Below are 24708 nucleotides of genomic sequence, written 5' to 3' on the forward strand. Positions count from 1 at the left end.
AGAGGAGACAAAGCATGTCTCTTCTGCATTAAAAATCCTGCCTGTTCGCCAATTATAATTTTTTACATAATACCCTTTTAACTCCTTTTAAATGGGTATTAATGCTGGGAGGTGGGATAGACTTTCCTATCACATGACCACTGTGATTGGCTGTCACAGTGGTCAGAGAATGGGCAGCTCAATCCTGCCAGCTCCCAATCACAAGCGGAGACTGGTATAGCGTGCTCCCAGCACAGAAACCTCAGCCATGTATGTGTGGGTGTTAGGGTCAGCAACAGTTTAAGTATAGAGTTTTATTAAAGCCCAATTTGGGGTTAAAAAGTAAACATTTGCTGTGCCCATGCTGCCAGGGTAACTGCTCATTTTTGTCTAGGGAGCTGGAGAAGGTGGATGTACTCGCCTAATCCTCCGATCCTCTGCACAAGACCGGTCCCTGCAGCTCCTGCATCCCCCCAACCCCCCAACCCTAACCCATAGATCTGAGGACGTCAGGAGCAGTGCACCTCTGGATCATAGGGGACCATCATTTGCTGCTGGAACGAAGGATCGGGTGAGTATAAGCCTTCTGTTTGCCCTTGGAGCAGTTAACCCTTGCAGTGTAGGCACAGCCCCAATGCATGGAAAAAAAAAATTTTTTTGCCCAGTGTAGTACTTTAATGCTGATATGGTGGAGCAGCTTTTATACTTTTTCCAAACATTCATTTTATCCCTTTATTTTAAAACTGCTGCTTATAATGTATTGCCATCTCATTCCTCTTCAGATGAAGATGTCCATGTATCTGAAGACTTGTACAAGAAGGTGAGAATCCTTTGCTGGGTTATGACTGGACCCCAAAACCTAGACAAGAAGACTAAACACGTTAAGGCTACCTGGGCCCAAAGGTGCAATAAAGTCTTGTACATGAGCTCAGAAGAAAATAAAGACTTCCCCACAGTTGGGCTGGATACAAAGGAGGGCAGAGACCAACTTTATTGGAAGACAATCAAGGCCTTCCAGTACGTTTACGACCACCACCTGGACGAGGCTGATTGGTTCATGAAAGCCGACGATGACACTTATGTTGTGGTGGATAACTTGCGTTGGCTTTTGTCAAAGCATAATCCAGATGACTCCATTTACTTTGGAAGGAGGTTTAAGCCCTATGTGAAGCAGGGGTACATGAGCGGTGGGGCTGGGTATGTGCTTAGTAAGGAAGCCTTGAAGAGGTTCGTAAATGCCTTCAAGGAAGAAAAATGCACCCACAGCTCCTCGGTGGAGGATTTGGCTCTTGGGAAATGTATGGAGAACATTCATGTCAAAGCAGGAGATTCCAGAGACACCAGCGGGAAGGAGACCTTTCACCCGTTTGTTCCAGAACACCATCTTATCCAGGGGTATCTGCCAAGGACTTTCTGGTATTGGAATTACAATTATTACCCTGCCATAGAGGTCAGTCTCTGCAGTTATTTACTGTTCTGTCTGTATAGTACCATATAATTCTGTGGGCACTTTACTAGTGTGTAGAAACATTTACGCTCTCTGTCTCCAAAGGAGCTTACAATCTAATGTTATACACACATTTGCAGGGCAATTCACTCACTATTTTTTTTCATTATTATACAGGTTGTTGTAGACCTTTATATACCCACTGAAGTGACTAGCCTCAGGTGATGCAACAAGAGATGATACAAATAGTCCTACATAAGTTATACCTGTTTATCTGCCGCCCTCTCTCCTCCACAGCCTTCTAAAACACAAAGAGCAAAGGCTTTGTCTCAGCTCCAGCAAGCATAGGGCAGGGATCTGATGTCACACATAGCATGGAGCAAGGTGCTGAGTGTAATCGAACGACCCTTTCACAGGGGTCCCCTAAGACCATCAGAAAACACATATTTCCGATGTGTAAAGAGCAGCTACTGTGTAGAAAGCAGCTGCTGTGCTGAAAGCAGCTACTGTGTAGAAAGCAGCTACTGTGTAGAAAGCAGCTACTGTGTTGAAAGCAGCTACTGTGTTGAAAGCAGCTACTGTGTTGAAAGCAGCAGTATTGGAGGTAAAACGACACTCATGAATTATAATTACTGGGTAAATAATTTTATGGTTGGGGGTCACCACAACATGAGGAACTGTATTAAAGGGTCACGGCATTAGGAAGGTTGAGAACCACTGCTCTACACAGTCTCATAGGGAAATATGCAGAGCTGAAGCTGTCAGTTGCCTTCTGTGTTCTGAGGGGCAGGATTCTGTGTTGTGGATAACCAGTCAGAAGTGACTCCTGCAGAGGAATGAGAGCAAAACGAAAGCACACTAGGTGCTTTGGATTGAGACAAGTACACACTATAGAGGGATATGCACTGTTCATTTTTCATTTCAGAGGATTACAATCCATTTAACTTAGCTCAGCTCAAGTTATTGCTGCTGTAGATAGGCAAACGTGTGAGCATTCAGGAACACTTCTAGGAATAGGAGGTCCTCAACTTCTCCAACTAGTGTTTTTATGAGTGACATGCCGCAGCTTGTAGTATAATGGTGGACATATTGACATAACATCTACAACTCTTCTTTACGGCCTGCCTGCTACACACGGGATATTCCGAGCTAAATTTCACCTTTAAGTACCAGAACTAATCCCTGCTGCATTTGTTTCCTTTCTTAGGCTTTTTTTTTCTTCTATTTTATAGCTCGTAAGTCTGTTTTTCAAAAGAACAAGGTCTCGTGCAGATGTATCAGTTTACAGAGATTAGACAAACCCTTTAACATTATCAGGGGTGCTTACAATGATCAGCTTTTATTTATGTATAACCTTTATTCCAAAAGGAAAAACTCTGTTACTGTAACTGCTTATAAACTGTGAGCTGGAGTTTGGCTTCAGTGTGTTAGTGTATCTAAATATGCTAGTACATCTAACACTCCCATACCCACAGACTGACAATGCTGCTGTATAGTGGTAGAAATAGATAGTGACAGGTCCTCTTTATGGAGAGATATGGGGTCAATAAGACCACACATCTCTCCTCTGCAATGTAAAGCATTAGATAAAAAAAAAAGCATTGATCTAGTGCTTTAAAAAAAAAAATGGCTAGAAGTGACATCACTCCGGTCCTCCAAGATGTGTGGCAGCCATCTTTCCTTCTCTCATCTCTATGCCCAACGCCGGGATCGATGGTTTCTCAGGTAAGGCTGAACTACTGAGCAGCAGACGGGTGGCTCTGAGGGGCGGGTGGCTCTGAGGGGCGGGTGGCTCTGAGGGGCGGGTGGCTCTGAGGGGCGGGTGGCTCTGAGGGGCGGGCGGCTCTGAGGGGCGGGCGGCTCTGAGGGGCGGGCGGCTCTGAGGGGCGGGCGGCTCTGAGGGGCGGGCGGCTCTGAGGGACGGGGTTTTTTTTGGCACCTGTATCGGTGCTTTTTTTTTCATTTCGGCCAACAGCCCAAAGGGGTGTTTTTGGCCAAAACGTTTCGGCAACCGGAATTTTGGTGCATTTCTACTGCTGTACACCCTGTGCTCCTTCTTCCGGAGCACTCAGATACAGGAGGAGTGTTGCTGGACAGATATCCAGGTGAAAACAGAGTGGAAAAAAGCCTAAAAAAAAGAAAACTAATGCAGCACCACATATAATAATTGGTAAGCAGCAATATATTACAGTTTTGGTTTGGGTTTAATACAGCTTTGAGCTTCTTAGGCTGTAAGTATACCCAATAGTTCACCTGTAAAAGAACTGTGAACATTCTTGCCTTTTCCGTGGCCCATGTATTCAAAATCCTCAGCTTCTCCACCTCCCGGCCACTTCAAGTATTCAGCCTGCCAGATGGGAGGCAGGAGCCGCCAGGAGGAACTACAGCTACTACAGAAAATCAAGTATTCAACACCTCTGGGCACCCTACACAAAAATGTTTTCTTTCTCCTGATGTGTCCTAAGCTGAGTGTAGGAAGCTGGATATGTAAATTGAGACTTTCAGCTTTGGCATGGTCCCTTCAACATGCAGGAGGTGTAGAGGGTGCCTAGGCACTCTCACAGTGCAGAAGTGTCCTGCTGAAATGTAACCCCTTTGCGCCGGCACCTCCTTGCCCTTTAAGAGTTTCAGAAGCCGGGAGGCGGGTGGGGTTTTAGGGTCATTTGACCGCCGTGATTCGCTGTCACTGCGGTCACATGATCGGAAAAGGTCCCTCACTGACTTCTGTATCTTCGGCTCTCCGCCCATTTTTTTTGACAGCTCTACAAGCTTTATAAATCCAGCACTTTCACTGTATGTAGAGGAGAGAATACTCCAGACAAACAGGTACAACTTATGTAGGAGGGTTTGTTTAATCTCTGTGTATCACCTGAGACCAGTCACCTCACTGGGTATATGTAAGGGTTTACAACCACTTTAAATAATAAATATATTATACTCACCTGCTTTGTGCAATGGTTTTACCTCCTTTCCCATCAGCAATCTTGGCTCCTCCTCTTTTGTGTCTGCCCCCTTAGCAAGCACTTGCTATTGGGGTAAACATGGGAGCTCAAACCCGAGACGGGCAGTGTGCGTCAGTTGACACACACAGCGCAGCTCAGCCCCTACCATTGTTCTCTGCTCACAGGATTTAACTAACTCTCAGCCAAGCTTGTGAGGGAGGAGAGAGAAGACCAGCAGATGGGCACAGGGCTGGATCAATACAGGATTCAGGTATTTGGAGGAGGGGGGGGAAGGGCATAGCAAGTGGAAAAATATTTTTTAACCTTAATGCAGGTGTTCACACATTGGGATGAACAGGCCCTCGAGTTACACATTTCCCAGTGTTGGCGCTCAGTATGGACAGAAAATACTAGTGGTGCACCAAAATGAAAATTATGGACCGAAAATTCAGGATGCACTTGGCCGAAAACCTATTATATTCAACTTTTATTTAATATCATGAATTTAAATGAATCTGAATTTAAAAAATACAATCCAGTAACATGAAATAACATTTATTGAAAGTAACACAGAAAAGAAAAATTATATATATGAAATTTAATAAACTTAGTGTTACTAAACCCACAACAGTACAATCAGTCTGTATATGCAGTAAAGCATGCTTGTTATACTCACTGTGGGACCTAAGGGGTTAATCCTCTGCATTGTGTATAAATGCTGTTTGATCCTGACTTCTCTGATCCCCCCTTCCAGTGGCCCCCTTTTATCTCCTGATAAGACATATGACATGCTCAGTTTAGTGTGTGTTGGTAGAGAGGTTTTTTTTTTCTTTTCTTCTTGGGAGAGCGCATGTGATTAGCACAGAGCCAATCAGCACTGTCCAGACAGAGGTCAATGGTCTTGCATCCTCTTAGAGCAGAATGAAAATTCCCCCTACAAGCTTTAACCAGTGCTTGGCTGGACATTGATAGAAGTCAAAAGACTGCTCTAACTACTGATGAGAAATTGTATTCAGCAGTTTTATATTTACTAAAATAATTGCATTTCCATGTTCTGTGTACTGTGGGAGACCAGATATAGTGAATGCGGGGTCCAGGGAGACCAGATATAGTGAATGCAGGGTCCTGGGAGACCGGATATAGTGAATGCGGGGTCTGGGGAGACCAGATATAGTGAATGCGGGGTCCAGGGAGACCAGATATAGTGAATGCAGGGTCCGGGGAGACCGGATATAGTGAATGCGGGGTCCGGGGAGACCAGATATAGTGAATGCAGGGTCCTGGGAGACCAGATATAGTGAATACAGGGTCCGGGGAGACCGGATATAGTGAATGCAGGGTCCGGGGAGACCGGATATAGTGAATGCAGGGTCCGGGGAGACCGGATATAGTAAATGCGGGGTCTGGGGAGACCAGATATAGTGAATGCGGGGTCCAGGGAGACCAGATATAGTGAATGCAGGGTCCAGGGAGACCGGATATAGTGAATGCGGGGTCCGGGGAGAGCGGATATAGTGAATGCGGGGTCCGGCGAGAGCGGATATAGTGAATGCGGGGTCCGGGGAGAGCGGATATAGTGAATGCGGGGTCCGGGGAGAGCGGATATAGTGAATGCGGGGTCCGGGGAGAGCGGATATAGTGAATGCGGGGTCCGGGGAGAGCGGATATAGTGAATGCGGGGTCCGGGGAGAGCGGATATAGTGAATGCGGGGTCCGGGGAGAGCGGATATAGTGAGTGCGGGGTCCGGGGAGAGCGGATATAGTGAATGCGGGGTCTGGGGAGAACGGATATAGGGAATGCAGGCATCTGGGTTTAGTAACACTTTAAATAGAGGCGTTTTTGCATTGAAGTTAATGGAAGGGAGCGTGTGAACCCAGGCGCCAGGATGCAATTTCTAGTCGCCATGACGACCCGGTGCCTGGGATTTTGTCAAGCCCTGGCAAAGAGGCAGCACAGGCAAGATGGATACAAGAAGATCAAGAGGTCACTTTGCCCTGCATAGGAAGGGGCATTGTCTCTTTAGGTTCTGTGAGCTTATAATGGAAGTGTTGGTTGGTTTTCTTGGCACTGATATCCCAAATGCTCATTCCTGCAGTCTCATACAGCAGTAGGGAATTGACACGCTCAACCTCAGGAGGTCAGAAGGAATTTTTCTTCCCATGTGGCAAGTTGCTTTGCTTCTGCAGGACCAGGCAGGGTTTGATTTCTGAGAAGTCAGACTTTGTGGACGGAGGACATTTGTCAGCCTTAGCTGTGTAATTAAGGTTTGGAAGCGGGGCGGGGCGGGTTCACATTAAAGGATTTGGCTTCAACCGTTCCGCCTGAGCCTCAGATTACATCTCATTTACTCCTAAACTGTCCCTTCCTAATTAATCCTCATTACATGCAATGTGCTCTGTATTGAAAGGTTACAGGTGAACTCCAGCTTTCCCTTCATTCTTTCACAGTTGTACCAGCTCCTCTCCTGGACTGGAATTACTCTGTGCATTAGAAGCTGCTGCAATTCAGATAGAGGCCGCCTCATTTCCTGGCTGGAGGACATCCAGCATCATCTGTCCCTTCCTCCCCAGCCTGACTGTCCCTGAACCTCTTCTTTCAGCCATTGGAATTCCGTTCTCTCATCATGGAGGTTCATCATGGCATGTGTGCATTACCTAGGGTGGTAGCAATGTATCTTATTGATTATTATTTATTACAGGTACTTATATAGCGCCATCAATTTACGCAGTGCTACACACACATCACACACACAACACACATCTCTCTCACACACAACACGCACACATCTCTCTCACACACAACACACACACATCTCTCTCACACACAACACGCACACATCTCTCTCTCTCACAGACAACACACACACATCTCACACACATCACACATCACACACACACATCACACACACACATCACACACACATCACACACACACATCTCTCTCACACACATCACACACATCACACACATCACACACACATCACACACACACATCTCTCTCACACACACATCTCTCTCACACACACCTCTCTCACACACATCACACACACACATCACACACACACATCACACACACACATCTCACACACACATCTCACACACACATCTCACACACACATCTCACACACACATCTCACACACACATCTCACACACACATCACACACACATCTCACACACACATCACACACACACATCTCTCTCACACACACATCACACACACACATCTCTCTCACACACACATCACACACACACATCTCTCTCACACACACATCACACACACACATCTCTCTCACACACACATCACACACACACATCTCTCTCACACACACATCACACACACACATCTCTCTCACACACATCACACACACACATCTCTCTCACACACATCACACACACACATCTCTCTCACACACATCACACACACACATCTCTCTCACACACATCACACACACACATCTCTCTCACACACATCACACACACACATCTCTCTCACACACATCACACACACACATCTCTCTCACACACATCACACACACACATCTCTCTCACACACATCACACACACACATCTCTCTCTCACACACATCTCTCTCACACACACATCTCACACACACATCTCACACACACATCACACACACCTCTCTCACACACATCACACACACACATCACACACACACATCACACACACACATCACACACACACATCACACACACACATCACACACACACATCTCACACACACATCTCACACACACATCTCACACACACATCTCACACACACATCTCACACACACATCTCACACACACATCTCACACACACATCTCACACACACATCACACACACACATCTCTCTCACACACACATCACACACACACATCACACACACACATCTCTCTCACACACATCACACACACATCACACACACACATCTCTCTCACACACACATCTCACACACACATCTCTCTCACACACACATCTCACACACACATCTCACACACACATCACACACATCTCACACACACACATCTCACACACTCTAAAGTCCCTAACTTTATACACATGCTAGGGCCAATTTAGACAGGATCCAATTAACCTACCAGCATGTCTTTGGAGTGTGAAAGGAAACCGGAGTACCTGGAGGAAATCCGCACAGGGAGAACATGCAAACTCCAGGCAGGAGGTGCCGTGGTTGGAATTGGAACTGACGACCCGAGTACTGCCAGGCGGAAGTGCTAACCATTTAGCCCCTGTGCTGCCTGTGCTGTAACGCTCACAACTCCGGACCAACATCCACCTATTAGGGCTCGTGGTTCACCAAGATGAAAGTTCTTCGGCCAAAACCGAAAATTCAGGATGCATTTGACCGAAAACCGAAATGGACAGTTTTTAAATAATATTTTTTTTTATATATAATTGCATTATATTCAACTTTTTAATTATTATCATGAATTTAAATGAATATGAATTTATTTTCAGCACCTTTCGGCCAATAGGCTGCTTTCACACTGAGCAGTTTTTTCAGCACTTTTGCATTAAAAAAAGCACAAGCAAAACGTATCCCTTTAAATTCAAGGTATGTCTTCACACTGGTCCCTTGCACTTCCCTTGCAGTGTTAAAAATCCTGCTTGTTGCATTTTTGGTGCATATTTGTCACGTTAAAAAAAAAACAAAACACCTCCCCATTGAGGCTTTGTTCACACCAATGGGTTTTTTTAGGGCTTTGTGCAGAAGCGCTCTACAATCCATTTAACATTGTTTCCTACGGGACATGTTCACATCTATGCTGTTTTGAGCTGCGTCTTTGGAAAGGGTCAGGGACTTTTTTAAATGCAAAACTCTGTTTTTGGTTCAATAGACTTCAATGGAGACGCTGCAGAAAACGAATGCAGTGCATTTTTTAATGTATTTTGCATAAATGGTTAGCACTTCCGCCTGGCAGTACTAGGGTGGTTGGTTCGAATCCCAACCATGGCACCTCCTGCCTGGAGTTTGCATGTTCTCCCTGTGCCTGTGTGGGTTTCCTCCAGGTACTCCGGTTTCCTCCCACACTCCAAAGACATGCTGGTAGGTGAATTGTCTCCTGTCTAAATTGTCCCTAGTATGAGTATGTATGAATGTGAGTTAGGGACCTTAGATTGTACGCCCCTTGATGTGAATGTACAATATATATATGTAAAGCGCTGCGTAAATGTACGGTGCAATATAAGTACCTGAAATGAATGAATAAATAAATATTTTAATCTGTCCAGCAACAAGTTGGCCAAAAAAAAAATTTAAAAAATGCAAAACGCATCAAAAAAGCAAAATGCACTACAAAACACAAACTGCATTGGTGTGAACCAGGCCTTAAATGCATCAAGGATGCATAAAAACCATACACGTATTGCGTTTCTTTATGCGTTTTGAATTTTTTATCTGCCCAGCCAACAAGTTGGCCAAAAAAAATTCAAAAAACACAAAACGCATCAAAACGTGCTTGAAAAAATGCAAAACATACAAAAAAAAGCAAACTGTGTTAGTGTGAACCAGGCCTGCAATGCATTGAAAATGCATAAAAAATCCATGTGTTGCATTTCTAATCTGCCCAGCAACAAGTTGGCCAAAAAAAAAAAAGCGTCAGAATCGCACTGCAAAATGGATGAAATGCAAACTGCACTGGTGTGAACCAGGCCTGAAATTCGTTGAAAACCCATCAAAAACGCACGTGTTGTATTGTTTTTTTGTCACATGACCTATGAAAAATGCACTCTTAATGTGGTAAAATCGCAGCAAAATCAGCAAAATTGTGCGTTTTTAGCGGCCATTATCAGTAAAATGCTGATAACACTTTTTACAGCTGGTACATTTTGGTCGCTAATATATCGGTGCATCCTTAACCAGGGCATTATATTTGCATAACTCCTTCTGAGAGCCAACCCACGGCTTGCATCAGGACTGAGGGAGGGAGCTATGTACAGCACTCTTCTGGCCCCCTCCACCAGCCATGATCTGCCTGCATTGCATAGAGAAGCACAGAGGCTCATTGATGCTGTCAGTGGGTCTGATATAAGGTATGTAATGAAAACAGCTTTTTTTAGTTTTTTTTTTACTTTTTGTATTAGTATATTGATGAGGGGGAGAGGAAAAACCAAGGAAGGCAAACTGTAATCAGATTAAACTTCAGCTGGGTGTTCATCCCAGGTGGCACATGAAGCAAACCTGTCTGTCCAGTTTTTTTCCTCTTGCTATTTTGCACATATTTCGTGCTATTTCTAGGAAGGAGCAGAGATACACCCGGCAATATCCCTGACACACCTCGTTCTGGAAGCCATCATCACATTGCAATTAGTCTGCCAGAGTAGAACTATTATAGTCAGTGAGCTGGAAATACTTCGCTGTGGAGAAGATGTATGAATGTTGGAGATCTGACCATCTCCAGTGGCTAAGTGGTTAGCACTTCCGCCTGGCAGTACTAGGGTCGTTGAAACCCAGCTACGGCACCACCTGCCTGGAGTTTGCATGTTCCCCCTGTGCCTGCGTGGGTTTCCTCCGGGTACTCCGGTTTCCTCCCACACTCCAAAGACATGCTGGTAGGTTAATTGGCTCCTGTCTAAATTGTCCCTAGTATGTGTATGTAAGTTAGGGACCTTAGATTGTACACCCCTTGAGGGTTAGGGACTGATGTGAATGTACTATATATATATATATATATATATATATATATATATATATATGTATATGTGTGTGTGTGTATATATATATATGTATATGTGTGTGTGTGTGTATATATATATATGTATATGTGTGTGTGTGTGTGTATATATATATGTATATGTGTGTGTGTGTATATATATATGTATATGTGTGTGTGTATATATATGTATATGTGTGTGTATATATATATATGTATATGTGTGTAAAGCACTGTGTAAATTGATGGCCCTATACAAGTACCTGAAATAAATAATAAATCTCCGCTCGTTGCGTACTCCTCCTGCTGACCTACGGCTGTCAAAATAGAAACAATGAGGCCTAATAAATAAAGCTTGCCTGTTGTGCTGCACTTGGCAGAGTGACCCCCCAGGGTGGATGTTGCCTCCGTCTGCTGCCACATAGCGCCTGGATTGTGGCCGACTACCGTCCAGCTCTCTGTACATTCAGTGCATATATTGATCTTTCTGAAAATCAATATTTACTTCATTTACAAAAATTAGCAAAAAAAAAAAAAGAATAATTTATACAATTGTGAATCAAATTATATTGTAATTGAATGTTAAGAATTAGCTTTCCTTCTCAGTCTGCAGTGTGTAATTTTCTGTAAAATGTAATGAAGTATGGCTGCCGGGAGCCGTTCTGTACTCAGGTGGTAAAGATGAAAATGTCATCGCCTGCTTGTGTGATTGGCTTACTCATTTTCCCGGAGGTCCGCACTAAGATACCGGTCAGATTTGTGGTATCCCCTGCAATTAAAATATCATTTTGGTAGGGATGCAGCAATCCGAGTATTTTTATGAGTACTCGTGAAAATACTCCCGATACCCTAACTGATACTTTGCGGTGTGATTTGTTTTAATGGGCGCAAATTGCATCGCAAAGACTAATGCAGTTTGAACAGAAATGTGATTCCTGTCCAAATCGCATGCGTTTTTCCCCTCTGCTCCTGTGTGAACCCAGGATTGTCATAGCCCGAGATCACACAGGAGTGGTGTGGGAAACCTCCCATGCTGAGTCTCTGTGATAAGAGAGGAGAGAAAGCGGCAAGAATTTCAAGTTGCCACTACTTTTTCTTCTCTTTGCAATGTTGACAGTTCAGGCTAGACTGCATCTGATTGGTCAGCACCGTCCATGTAACATTTAGACGTAGATCAGCAGTTTTTGAAATACTCAGACCACTCCATCTGGCACCAGTAACCATGTCATGTTCAACGTCACTTAAATCCCCTTTCTTCCTCATTCTGATGCTCAGTTTAAACTTCAACAAATCATCTTCGCCATGTCTACATGCTTAAATGCATTTGCTGCCAGCTAATTAGCAATTTGTGTTACCAAACAATTGAACAGGTGTACCCAAAAAAAACTAAAGGAACCCTTTGAAAACACATCAGATCTCAATGGGGAAAAATCTCCTGCTGGATATCTATACTGATATGGACGGGGTAATGTGTTAGGAAGGTAAGGATGACCCATCGTTTGATGGAAATGAAAATTATCAACCTACAGAGGACTGAATTCAAAGACACCCCAAAAACCAAAGTGAAAAAAATGATGCAGCAGGCGAGTCCATTTTGCTGAAATTTCATTGCAGCAACTCACAATGGTACTCAGAGACGATGGATGGTGTCCTGGGGTATTTCCTCCCAAATCTGGACCAGGACATCACTGAGCTCCTGGACAGTCTGAGGTGCAACCTGGCGGTGTTGGATGGACCTAAACATGATATCAGAGGTTTCTATTGGATTTAGGTCAGGCGAGCGTGGGGGCCATTCAATGGTATCAATTCCTTCATCCTCCAGGAACTGCCTGCATACTCTCCCCACATGAGGCCGGGCATTGTCATGCACCAGGAGGAACCCAGGACCCACTGCACCAGCGTAGGGTCTGACAATGGGTCCAAGGATTTCATACCGATACCTATCGCCAGTCAGGGTGCCATTGTCTAGCCTGTAGAGGTCTGTGTGTCACTCCATGGATATGCCTCCCCAGATCATCACTGACCCACCACCAAAACGGTCATGCTGAACCATGTTACAGGCAGCAGAACGTTCTCAACGGCTTCTCCAGACCCTTTCACGTCTGTCACATGTGCTCAGGGTGAACCTGCTCTCATCTGTGAAAAGCACAGGGCACCAATGGCAAACCCCAATCGAGCTCTATGGTGCCGGGCAGTGAGCACAGGGCCCACTAGAGGACGTCGGGCCCTCAGGACATCCTCATGAAGTCTGTTTCTGATTGTTTGGTCAGAGACATTCACACCAGTGGCCTGCTGGAGGTCATTTTGTAGGGCTCTGGCAGTGCTCACCCTTTCCTCCTTGCACAAAGGAGCAGATACAGGTCCTGCTGATGGGTTAAGGACCTTCTACATCTCTGTCCAGCTCTCCTAGAGTAACTGCCTGTCTCCTGGAATCTCCTCCATGCTCTTGAGACTGTGCTGGGAGACACAGCAAACCTTCTGGCAATGGCAGGTATTGATGTACCATCCTGGAGGAGTTGGACTGCCTGTGTAGCCTCTGTAGGGTCCAGGTATGGCCTCATGCTACCAGTAGTGACACTGACCCTAGCCAAATGCAAAACAAGTGAAAAACAGTCAGAGAAGATGAGTAGAGAAAAAAATGTCAGTGGCCTCCACCTGTAAAACCATTCCTGTTTTGGGGGTCGTCTCATTGTTGCCCATCTATTGCACATGTTGTTAATTGTATTACCACCAAAGCAGCTGAAACTGATTAACAACCCCCTCTGCTACTTAACTGACCAGATCAATACCTCAGGAGTTTCATTGACTTGATGCTAGACTCTGATGAAAAAGTGTTCCTTTTCATTTTTTTGGAGCAGTGTATATGTATATGTGTATGTATAGAGGGGAAGTTTCTACATTTTACTGACAGTAATTGTAAGTGCGAGAATTGTTCTTACCACCTTTCGTTATATTTGCATAGTAGCCGTTTGGGACTCTCTACAGATGACACAGCCTGAACCTTTGCTGAACAGATGTTGCATTAGTGGTTTATTTTTGTTCAGCAAGTCAAAGTCAATAATAATTTGTTTCTATCATTTTTTTCCCATTCCAGGGTCCCGGCTGTTGCTCCGACTTGGCAGTCTCCTTTCACTACGTGGATGCTACAACAATGTACCAGCTGGAGTATCTGGTGCATCATCTCCGTCCTTACGGCTACAAACACAGATATGATCCTGAGGCTCAGAGTCCCCCTGTGCCGGTTGTAAAAGAGGCAGCGAAGGACGTGAAGACATAATGAAGGAGTGGACTTCTTTCCAGAGAAGATAATGTGCACTGAGGTTTAACCTGGAAGACCAGCACCTGCCCCGGTCCCGGATCCACACAAAAGCAGGCCAGTGACTTTCTGTCCCGTGTACTCGGCTACCACAGGTCGTTTTCTAATTGGACTGACTGCATATGAAACGTTCCTTCCAGTTTGTGCAATGATCCGGATCCTTTTTATCTCATTGGTGACTTTTCTAAGATCCATTTTGGCGATCGTGTGAAGTGGTTAAACACAAGAAACTTTTTAGGTTGACAATCATTTACTTGTACATATCTTGTACAAAATATTCAAACATTAATTTGTTTTCGAATGAACTGTAATGAAGACATATTGTGCTTCAGAGAGGTATCTGACATAAACAGGTAATATATGAAATTGCCTGTTGTGTCTGTATTTTTGGTGAAGTTGTAATACAGATTACTAAATAAAAGCAGAACTATGGGTGAAATAAAAAAATGACATACCGTATATGAAGCAGTCTGTTACTAACATTACAGCCCAGCTCCAAGAAACATAAAACTTATCCCTTGCAGTGCACTGCAAGGGTGAGTTGTCCATTTAGGTCTAGGGGACTTATTAAAGTGATACTAAAGGTTCTTTTTTTTTCCTTTTTTTAAATAACAAACATGTCATACCTGGTCTGTGTAATAGTTTTGCACAAAGCAGCCCCAATTCTCCTCTTCTCAGGTGCCCCGCCAGCACTGATGGCTCCTCCCCTCTGCTGAGTGCCCCCAGAGCAAGCTGCTTGCTCTGGGGGCAGTCGTGTGCTCACACCTGAGCCACCTCTGTGTCTCCATAAGACACACAGTGTGCAGCTTGGCTCCACTCCTTATCACTGTCTGTGATTGACAGCAGCGGGAGCCAGTGCCAAAACCTTCAGACATTAGAACCACTTTAAAGCAGATTTATGTACTCAATCATCCGTGCTTCTAGACTGGTCCCTGCAGCATCTTCTCCCCATGCTCCAGCAGTCTGTTTCTGGCCAAGACCAGTGCAAGGTCCATAGCTCTGCATTGGAGAGTGATGACATCAAGGGACTGTCCCCAGAGCATGGGGGAGTGTCATCTGCCAGGGGAGTGGATTATATGGTTAAAGTGCTTGGAACCCCTGTGAAATTTAGAGGCATTTCCTCTCACTTCCTGTTCTGGGGACAGTTTTTTACAAGGAAAATTGTATTTTTTTGAAGTTAGGGAGGAATTTAGCAACCCCCCCCCCCAAGGGTAATTGTAATTCTAACCCCTTCTTAACTGATGTGGTGGGTTGAGATGGATTAGCACACGCCCCTGCCTGGCCAATACAGCGAAGACCCACTATGACCTGCCAATAGCCACTGCTCTGTGGGTTTCATGCCTCCGGATGACGCTCGCTGTGCATGCTCAGTGGGTTCTCCGCAGCCCTGAAGCCTTCTGGAATCTGTGACATAGGTATCCCAAGAGGCTTCTGGCAGGGAATGTGTCATTCTGGCCTGGGCCAGAAATGTGAAAGTGCAAAAAAGGCATTCTTCAAATAAGAAAAAAAAATTACAGGTAAAATCATTAAAAATATATCTTTTCTAAAGCCCACGTAATGTGCGCCTACGTATGAAAACAGCTATTGCACTGCATATGCATCCTGGCACACGCTAGAGTGAGAGCAGTAATTCTTTTTTTTTTTTTTCTTTTTTTTATTATATCTTTCTTGATTTTTTATTATTAAATACAGAATCCACTTTATAACAAATATAAAACACAAATTCATCCCACATCCATTCACTCCCCCTCCCCCCACCGACCACCCCCCTATCTTCCCACTATTTTCCATTATTTCTTGGTCTTCCTTGTCCGCTTATCTACTCCTCCTTTCTACTCCTTTATCCATTTCCTTCTCTTCTATCCTTCTCCCTACTTTTCTTCCTTTCTTTACACTCCAACAGCTTCTAAATATCTTTTGGATTTTACTGAAGTCTTCCCAACTTCCACAAGATTTTTAACATTTTTGACTTTATCCTCATCTATATGGAATAATTCCTCCATTATTTTTATATATATATATATATATATATATTTTTTTTTTAGATATATATATATATATATATATATATATTTCCATATATTTTATATATATATTTTTATATATTTTTTATATATATATATAATATATACTCTAGATATCCAAGCTTTTATTTTAGGGGGTTCTGTTGCTTGCCAAAATTTAGGGATAAGATCTTTGGCCGCATTTATTAAAAGAAACAGTATCGAATTTTTATATTGCTTCACTGATGTCTCGTATTTTGCTGTCTTCATGCTATTGATAGACTGCGTTATATTTGTCATTCCTTATTTTGCCTATAGTTCCGCTTTAACCCCATCCTTGTCCAAGGCACCCTCTGTTACCTGTACTTACCTTTTGCTTCCACTCAGCAATCCCGATGCTTCTGGGTATGGGAAAGCATGTGACATGTCACCTGGCTTCCCAAAATGCAATGCTTAGGACCTCAGCAGCCAATCGCAAGGTCCCAGCACTGACACATGGAAGGGGGAGGCGCGGCATTCAGTGGCAACGCTGGGTGTTACTGAAGGTTTGAAGGGGAGGCAGCAGTGATCTTGGAGGCAGGAGAGAGGCAGTAAAGGTAAAACAGACACCAGAGGCTGCCTAGGACAAGGTAGGGGGGGGCTGTTTTTTTTTTTTGTCTGGGTAATTTTAAAACAGTCTGTAATGTGCCATATATACGGCACTAGGAAACAGTTTCCTGCACTGAGGAGCTCCAACAATCAGCTGCTGTTATGTATTTACTGTGCCTGCAAGTGAGAATGGATCCCACTGATATGAATACCTCTTGAAAGGAGAACAATGAAGATGGATGCTGAACTGCTCCTAATAATATGACTGGCTGCCTGTGGCTTCCACATTCTGACCCAGGACAAGCAATGCAGATCAGGAAACTCTGAACTCCTGAGCTACATGCATGCTCCAGAGCAGTGAACTAGAATGTGTGAAGCCACTGAATGACATTTGGGGAGCTATTTTATTCAAGAGATATCAGCAAAGGCAGCCTCCATACTACTTCTGTACAGGTTGCATTTAAAGACAATCTGTAGTTTGGCCATGCAGAGTAAAGCAATTTTTTTTTGACAGTCGTGCGTGCCTAGAGTGAAGAGAAGAAACCCTATATAATTGTGACCTGGAGCTTATACAGGGTTTGGGACTTGGCCCCGTGTCCCAGTGTTGGGTGCCTGAGCAGCCAGTCACCAAGCTTCAGAATTGTTGGGTAAGTCATATGCTCCCCATACTTGGAAGCAAGCATTGGAAGCTTTTCTTCTCCCTCGGTAGATGAAGCAAGAAAGCAAAGAGTATGTCCTGTCAAGATGGGGAAGCACTTACCATATTTTTCGCTCCATAAGCTGCACCTGACCATAAGACGTACCTAGGTTTTAGAGGAGGAAAACAAGAAAAAAAATATTCTGAACCAATGGACTGTGGACATAGCACAGGAGATGACCAGAGACTGCGGACATAGCACAGGAGATGACCAGAGACTGCGGACATAGCACAGGAGATGACCAGAGACTGCGGACATAGCACAGGAGATGACCAGAGACTGCGGACATAGTACAGGAGATGACCGGAGACTGCGGACATAGTACAGGAGATGACCGGAGACTGCGGACATAGCACAGGAGATGACCGGAGACTGCGGACATAGCACAGGAGATGACCGGAGACTGCGGACACAGTACAGGAGATGACCGGAGACTGCAGACATAGTACAGGAGAGGACTGGAGACTGCGGACACAGTACAGGAGATGACCGGAGACTGCAGACATAGTACAGGAGATGACCGGAGACTGCAGACATAGTACAGGAGAGGACTGGAGACCGCAGACATACTACAGGAGATGACCAGAGACCGCGGACAGTACAGGAGAGGACCACAGACCGCGGACATAGTACAGGAGAGGACTAGAGACTGCGGACACGGTACAGGAGAGGACCAGAGACTTCAGACCTTGGGGGGGGGGGGGGGGAGCGGGTACCCGAATTTGACAGGTACTCACTTCTGCGGAGTTGTCCTCCCTCCCTCTCTCCCTCCCCGTAGTCTTCTGGGAGATGTGACAGGTCCCAGAAGACTACATGGCCATTCACAAAGCGCAGCGCTTCTTGCACATGTGCAGTGGACACTCAGCTGTGAAGCCTCAAGCTGTCACAGCCAGGTGCCCACACTAAGGATGCCGGCACCAGGGAGAGAAGACGGCTGGTGAAACCAGGACACCGCTGGACCGAGCAAAAGGTAGGACCGAGGAGCAGGTTCTGCTGCACAGAAGAGCTGAGCAGCTGGCCCGGTATTCTAACACGGTGACGGGGGGAATACAGAACCAGCCGCTCCATAAGACGCACAGACATTTCCCCCCATTTTTTTGGGGGGAAAAAAGTGCGTCTTCTGGAGCGAAAAATACGGTGCTTGAAGCTGTTATTTTGCTTAGAAAGAACAAACCACAGGTTCACCTCTGCAGACTCCGATACTTAAGCCAGGGGTGCTCAACCCATGGCCCTCAGAGCTCTCTGATGTGGCCCTCCACTTCAAACTGAATGCAGGAGTTTTTGTGCGCTTTCAGAAAGTGCGCCACACCTGCAAGATATAATAGAAGTCTATGGCAAAGTGCAGATAAACTGCAGGAAAGCGGCAAATGCACTGCAGACATGGTGTAGGTAAACCACAGCGCATCAGTGTGAAAGTAGCCTTATAGGGGGCTCTAGACGGTAAGGGCCTGTTTACATTTGTGGTTTGGGGGCAGTAAAACCCTATAGTTGAGACATATTTTTACCACACACCCCCAACCACTGGTGTAGCATCAGGGGTCCCAATGGCGACCCCGCCCCTAGCTCCAAGGGGCCCTTGTGGCCTCTCTGTCAAATTCTGTTTTGGACTTTGACAGAAGGAGCAGCCTATAGAGGAACTAATCTACGTTTTCTTCCTGCAACTGCTGAAAACCAGCTTCTCCTCCTCTCCCTCTCGCCGGCATTCAGCCGCTGCAGGAGGAAAATGTTCATTATGCTATTCAAAATAAAAAAAATGTGAAATTCTGACCCATTTCATTAAATAGTGGCCCGCGACCGGCTACAAATCACTTAAGCAGCCCTGACTCTTTGAAATGTTGAGCACCCCTGACTTGTGCTGACCATATGCCTGTAGGCTACACAGCACGGATGGACAAACCTGCTGCTGTGGTTGTATTCTGACCAGGGGCGGACTGACCATTTGGAAACTCAGGCACTGCCCGAGGGCCCCAGGTCAGTAGGGGGCCCCATGAGATGCCCCTGGTACCTTTTTCATAGGCTTTTTTGAGTTTGGGCAAGGACACAGGGGCCCCATAATCCCCTATTGCCCAGGGGCCCCATGAGTTGTCAGTCTGCCCCTGATTCTGACAGATGGCGCCGCTGGCTGTCAAATAAGCGAATGGTGTCTGCATTTGATTGGATGCAGGAACTGTTTGGCCAGCAGTTTTTTGCACGACCTTCAATTTTTCAATCAAGGGGTATGAGGGAGGTAATGGAGCCACCCACGGTGCACGGTTTTGTCTGGTTCCCCCATGTTTGTCCAGCTTAATCTTCCTTTTGTATAGCTGCCAGGAGTGAAAGGAAAGGCCTGTGTAAGGTACGAGTCTCCAGAGCCACAGTTTACACATGGCCATGGACTGTGTGACTGCAGTGAATGCCCCGGCGCTGTCACATGCTCCTCTGTACTTGCAGGTGCCAGGTATTTCTTTAGGCTCCGGGCGTTAATGGAGCTGCGGGGGAGGGAAGGAAAGATGTATGCTGCAGTGAAGGGGGTGATTAAAGCAAACCTGTTGCCTTCCTCTAAAAGAGCACATGTTCACTTTAAGGCAGCTTGCAATTTTACAACTCGGCTAATGGCGTATGATGTGAACAAAGTATATGTATAAAGCTTTAGAAGAGCTCAGCCCACGTGGCCTCAGATTGGCTCCATGTGATCTCTCGTACCCAGAGGTGTGATCTCTGAATTGCCTTATTTAATTACTTCTAGAGTAAAGCTTTTACGTTCATCCTGTTGGGTTTTGTTTTCCTTTTTGTGTCTGCATGATATTACTAAGAATGTGTAACCAAATGCTGGAAGGTGTTGGGATGCTGAGCTGTGCAATATGTACACTTTCATGGCTCCTGTGCTCACCAAAAGTTCCTGCATGTAATTAGAACGTGGAATATGCAGTTCAGTTATGAGCACCAATTCACAAAAAGAACATTGGGGAACTGGAGGAAGTACAGAGAAGGGCAACCAAACTGATAAGAGGCATGGAGGAGATCAGCTATGAGGAAAGATTAGAGGAACTGAATTTATTCTCTCTTGAGAAGAGGAGATTAAGGGGGGATATGATCTCCATGTATAATACATAAGGGGGGATATGATCTCCATGTATAATACATAAGGGGGGGGGATATGATCTCCATGTATAATACATAAGGAGGGATATGATCACCATGTATAATACATAAGGGGGGATATGATCTCCATGTATAATACATAAGGGGGGATATGATCTCCATGTATAATACATCAGTGGTTCATATAATGAACTCGGTGTATAGCTATTCCCCCTGAGGTCATCACAAAGGACAGGGGGGCACTCTTTACGTCTGGAGGAAAAGAAATTTAATCTCCAAACACGGAAAGGTTTCTTCACAGTAAGAGCTGTGAAAATGTGGAATAGACTCCCTCAAGAGTTGGTTCTGGCCAGCTCAGTGGATTGCTTTAAAAAAGTCCTGGATTCTTTCTCGGATACACAGAATATAACTGGATATAACATTTATAGGTAAAGTTGATCCAGGGAATATCCGATTGCCTCTCGGGGGATCAGGAAGGAATTTTTTTCCCTGCAGGAGAAAATTGGACCATGTGGGTTTTTTTTGCCTTCCTCTGGATCAACTGTGGGTATAGAATTATAACTTTTTTTTTTTTGGTTGAACTGGATTGACTTTTGTCTTTTTTCAGCCAGACTAACTACGTAACTATGAAACCTAATCCATTGCGGGTCTTCAGAGCTTTTCATGTCATGTTCCAGTACATTCTTGTCCTCTGATGTGCCTTCTTCCAGTGTTGCGAGGTCCACATAACCCCCCCCCCAGTGCTTCATCCACAGCGCTCCAGACAAGAAATAGGCCGCTGGGCCCAAGCACGACCACATGTTCCCCTGTACGCAGAAGCAACAGGAATTTTGTGCTGCAACAAATGTGTACACAGGCCGCTTACCGGATGTATATGACCACTATGATTAAATGGTCAAACTGCGCTCAAGGGGTTAAATTCTCATGGTCGGCACCTCACCACCAGACTCGCACAATGGGATTGATCTCAAACATCATTACATTAATGGCATAGAGGAAGAGATAAAGTGGCATCCTTAGGGTAATAATGTTTTAAAAGCATACATTTATTAAAAAGTAAAGTGCACATTCACCAAACACATGAAAAACATTGCATGGCAATACCGCTACATCAACTCCCAGTTGGCAAACAGCATTTGTCCCATCCAAATCTTGGAAAGTGTGCGTGATGACATCATGTTCTTTGGTCCCTCCCAACGTGTTTCGTCACAGACATCATCAGGGGATGGTGTGTACACATTTGTGGGAGGACTTGCTTGGTGGTTTTTTTGACACCAGTGACATCTAAGAAGTTGAACACAACAACAATCAATATTTGTATATTTACTTGGACACTTTATGGACGCTCTCTTTGGTGTTTTATTCTTTGTGTATGGGATGTACACGGATTTACACTTGGCATTGATTGGATCACAGTTTTTCTTTTTTTTTTTTTTTTTTTTATACATGAGGTATTGATTCTATATGTGTTTGGGTAACTCTCAGTATATAATGTTTTGAGATTGGTAGGTTGGTTATATTTGTAAGCTCTGCACTGTATTTACTAGGGATTTAGTGCTGGCTGTCAAATACTCGAGCAGTGGCTGCATCTGATTGGATGAGGGCACTGTTTGGCCAACAGTTTTGTGCCCGATTCCTCCAATTTTTCAGTCGAGGGATGTCAGTTGGGAGGCGGGTGACGGGGCCACCCACAGTACTAATTATCTACAAATCCTCTGTGTTTGTAGTTCCTCCGCTGAGATAGTGGAAGGAGTTGCAGGGGATCCCTGGAGAGGTATCTGGGGGTTTGGGTAGGGGGGCCTTTTTACAGAGACCGACTGGGCAAAGTGATAGTGGGTCCTTCAAGTGAACCTGTTTAAAGTACTGCATCAGCTTTACCTAATCCCCCACCCCCAACTGGTCATACTTACCTTTCTTTCCTACTCTGGCAGCTCCATTTGCTCTCCAAAAAGATGTGCAATACCTAGTACTTTTGGAGGGAGCATGTGATGTGTGCCCATCCTCCCACAATGCAGTAGTGGGTGCATGAGTAGCATCAATTATTATTGACCCCCCACCACCACCACCCCAAAGCAATGCTTTCTTTACATTGGTGGTCCATTGGGAGCCCCAGTAACATTCCCTCTTACATTGATGGTCAATGAGTCCCCATTATAGCACCTTCATTATACTGCTCCCATTTTGGTTTTGGTCACAGTATTAGTAAGAACTGCCAGTGCCGCCATTATACCCCTGCAGTGCCTCTCTCAAACCCCAGCTCTGCCATGTTCCCCCAGTGTCCCCTGGTAGACGTGCTTTTCTCCCACCCCCAGTGCAGGAAAGCAGCAAAGACATAGTTACTGTCCCTGCCGATCCGCTTCTCTCATCTATCCCAGATGGTTGTATGTCATGTCATACAAGTGCCTGGGATGGACGTGAGGAGGATCCCGGGGACCAGCCCAGCAGAACAGGTTGGCTCTCTTTTTCTCTGCAATGCTGCTCTGATCTGAGAGGTGTGGTAGGGGAGCTGGCAGCATCATGAGATCGGTGGTGAGGTACCCATCACATGCCCACAATTACCAAGCTGCCAACATCTGCTTATAAATTTTGCACAGGATTTCAGGGCTCCAGCCGCATTGTACACCCTCTGTGGTTTAGGGATCGGAGATGACATCCCCAGAACAGCAAATTATTGGCAATAAGGACATTTCAGCAGTGGGATAGCCTGGTGCATGCTAGCCTGGTCAACATCCCTTTGAGTTATCCCATAATCTGCAGAGTGAGCTGTCAAGAGAAGAGATTGTCTGCCCTCTGCATGAGGTTCCATTCACACTCGTGCAACTTGTCGTGAGACTTTGGACTTGACAAGTGGCAGCCCATTCTTCTGAATGGCACCCGGTCAGATCAGTGTGACTTAAAGTCGAAGCAATTTTGAAAAGATGCCTGCACTACGTTGATGCAACTTGGGTCCAGAGAGTGCAAAATTAGCATCAAAGTCACAGGATGAAATCATGCGACTTTGGAGTCACACAAGTGTGAATGGAGCCTTACTCTTTGTTCTGTGCATGCAGACTGTGGACTAGCATAAAATTCAAACCTCCAGAAGCTTAGCAAGTACACAGGAGCCCACAACATGTTTTATTACTTATAAATTTTACTTCTAGTTCCAAAACCTTCTCTTGGACTCTGTCCATTGGATATTGAACTGTTCATCTTATGCTGAAGGAACTCCCCACTTAATGTCCCTACTCTTTCCATAGGCTCATTGTGCACCCCATGACTGATGACATCATCTCAACCTAGACAAAGTTACTTAAAGTGTTTCTATAACCCACTATATCCGGTCTCCCCGGACCCTGCATTCATTATATCCGGTCTCCCCGGACCCTGCATTCACTATATCTGGTCTCCACGGACCTTGCATTCACTATATCTGGTCTCCTCAGACCCTGCATTCACTATATCTGGTCTCCCCGGACCCTGCATTCACTATATCTGGTCTCCCCGGACCCTGCATTCACTATATCCGGTCTCCCTGGACCCTGCATTCACTATATCTGGTCTCCACGGACCTTGCATTCACTATATCTGGTCTCCCCGGACCCTGCATTCACTATATCTGGTCTCCCCGGACCCTGCATTCCCTATATCTGGTCTCCTCGGACCCTGCATTCACTATATCCGGTCTCCCCGGACCCTGCATTCACTATATCCGGTCTCCCCGGACCCTGCATTCACTATATCCGGTCTCCCTGACCCTGCATTCACTATATCCGGTCTCCCCGGACCCTGCATTCACTATATCCGGTCTCCCTGGACCCTGCATTCACTATATTCGGTCTCCCCGGACCCTGCATTCACTATATCTGGTCTCCCCGGACCCTGCATTCACTATATCCGGTCTCCCCGGACCCTGCATTCACTATATCCGGTCTCCCTGACCCTGCATTCACTATATCCGGTCTCCCAGGACCCTGCATTCACTATATCCGGTCTCCCTGAC

The 24708-nt window shown here is 45.3% G+C and overlaps 1 protein-coding gene across 1 annotated transcript in view; it reads left to right on the forward strand.

Moving 5' to 3' along the window:
* The window catches only part of LOC149461205 (glycoprotein-N-acetylgalactosamine 3-beta-galactosyltransferase 1-like), a 30017-nt gene extending 15202 nt beyond the window's left edge, over positions 1-14815 (forward strand). The window contains exons 2-3 of the mRNA XM_089678668.1: positions 762-1429; positions 14135-14815. Of these exons, the coding sequence (XP_089534794.1) occupies positions 762-1429; positions 14135-14317 (851 nt within the window). The 3' untranslated portion in view covers positions 14318-14815. The remainder of the gene's footprint in view (positions 1-761; positions 1430-14134) is intronic.
* Positions 14816-24708: the final 9893 nt, after the last annotated feature.

Source organism: Staurois parvus, unplaced genomic scaffold (genome assembly GCF_062004578.1).
Source record: "Staurois parvus isolate SC_StPar_1 unplaced genomic scaffold, SC_StPar_1.0 ptg000208l, whole genome shotgun sequence".
In the NCBI taxonomy this organism is placed as follows: Eukaryota; Metazoa; Chordata; class Amphibia; order Anura; family Ranidae; genus Staurois; species Staurois parvus.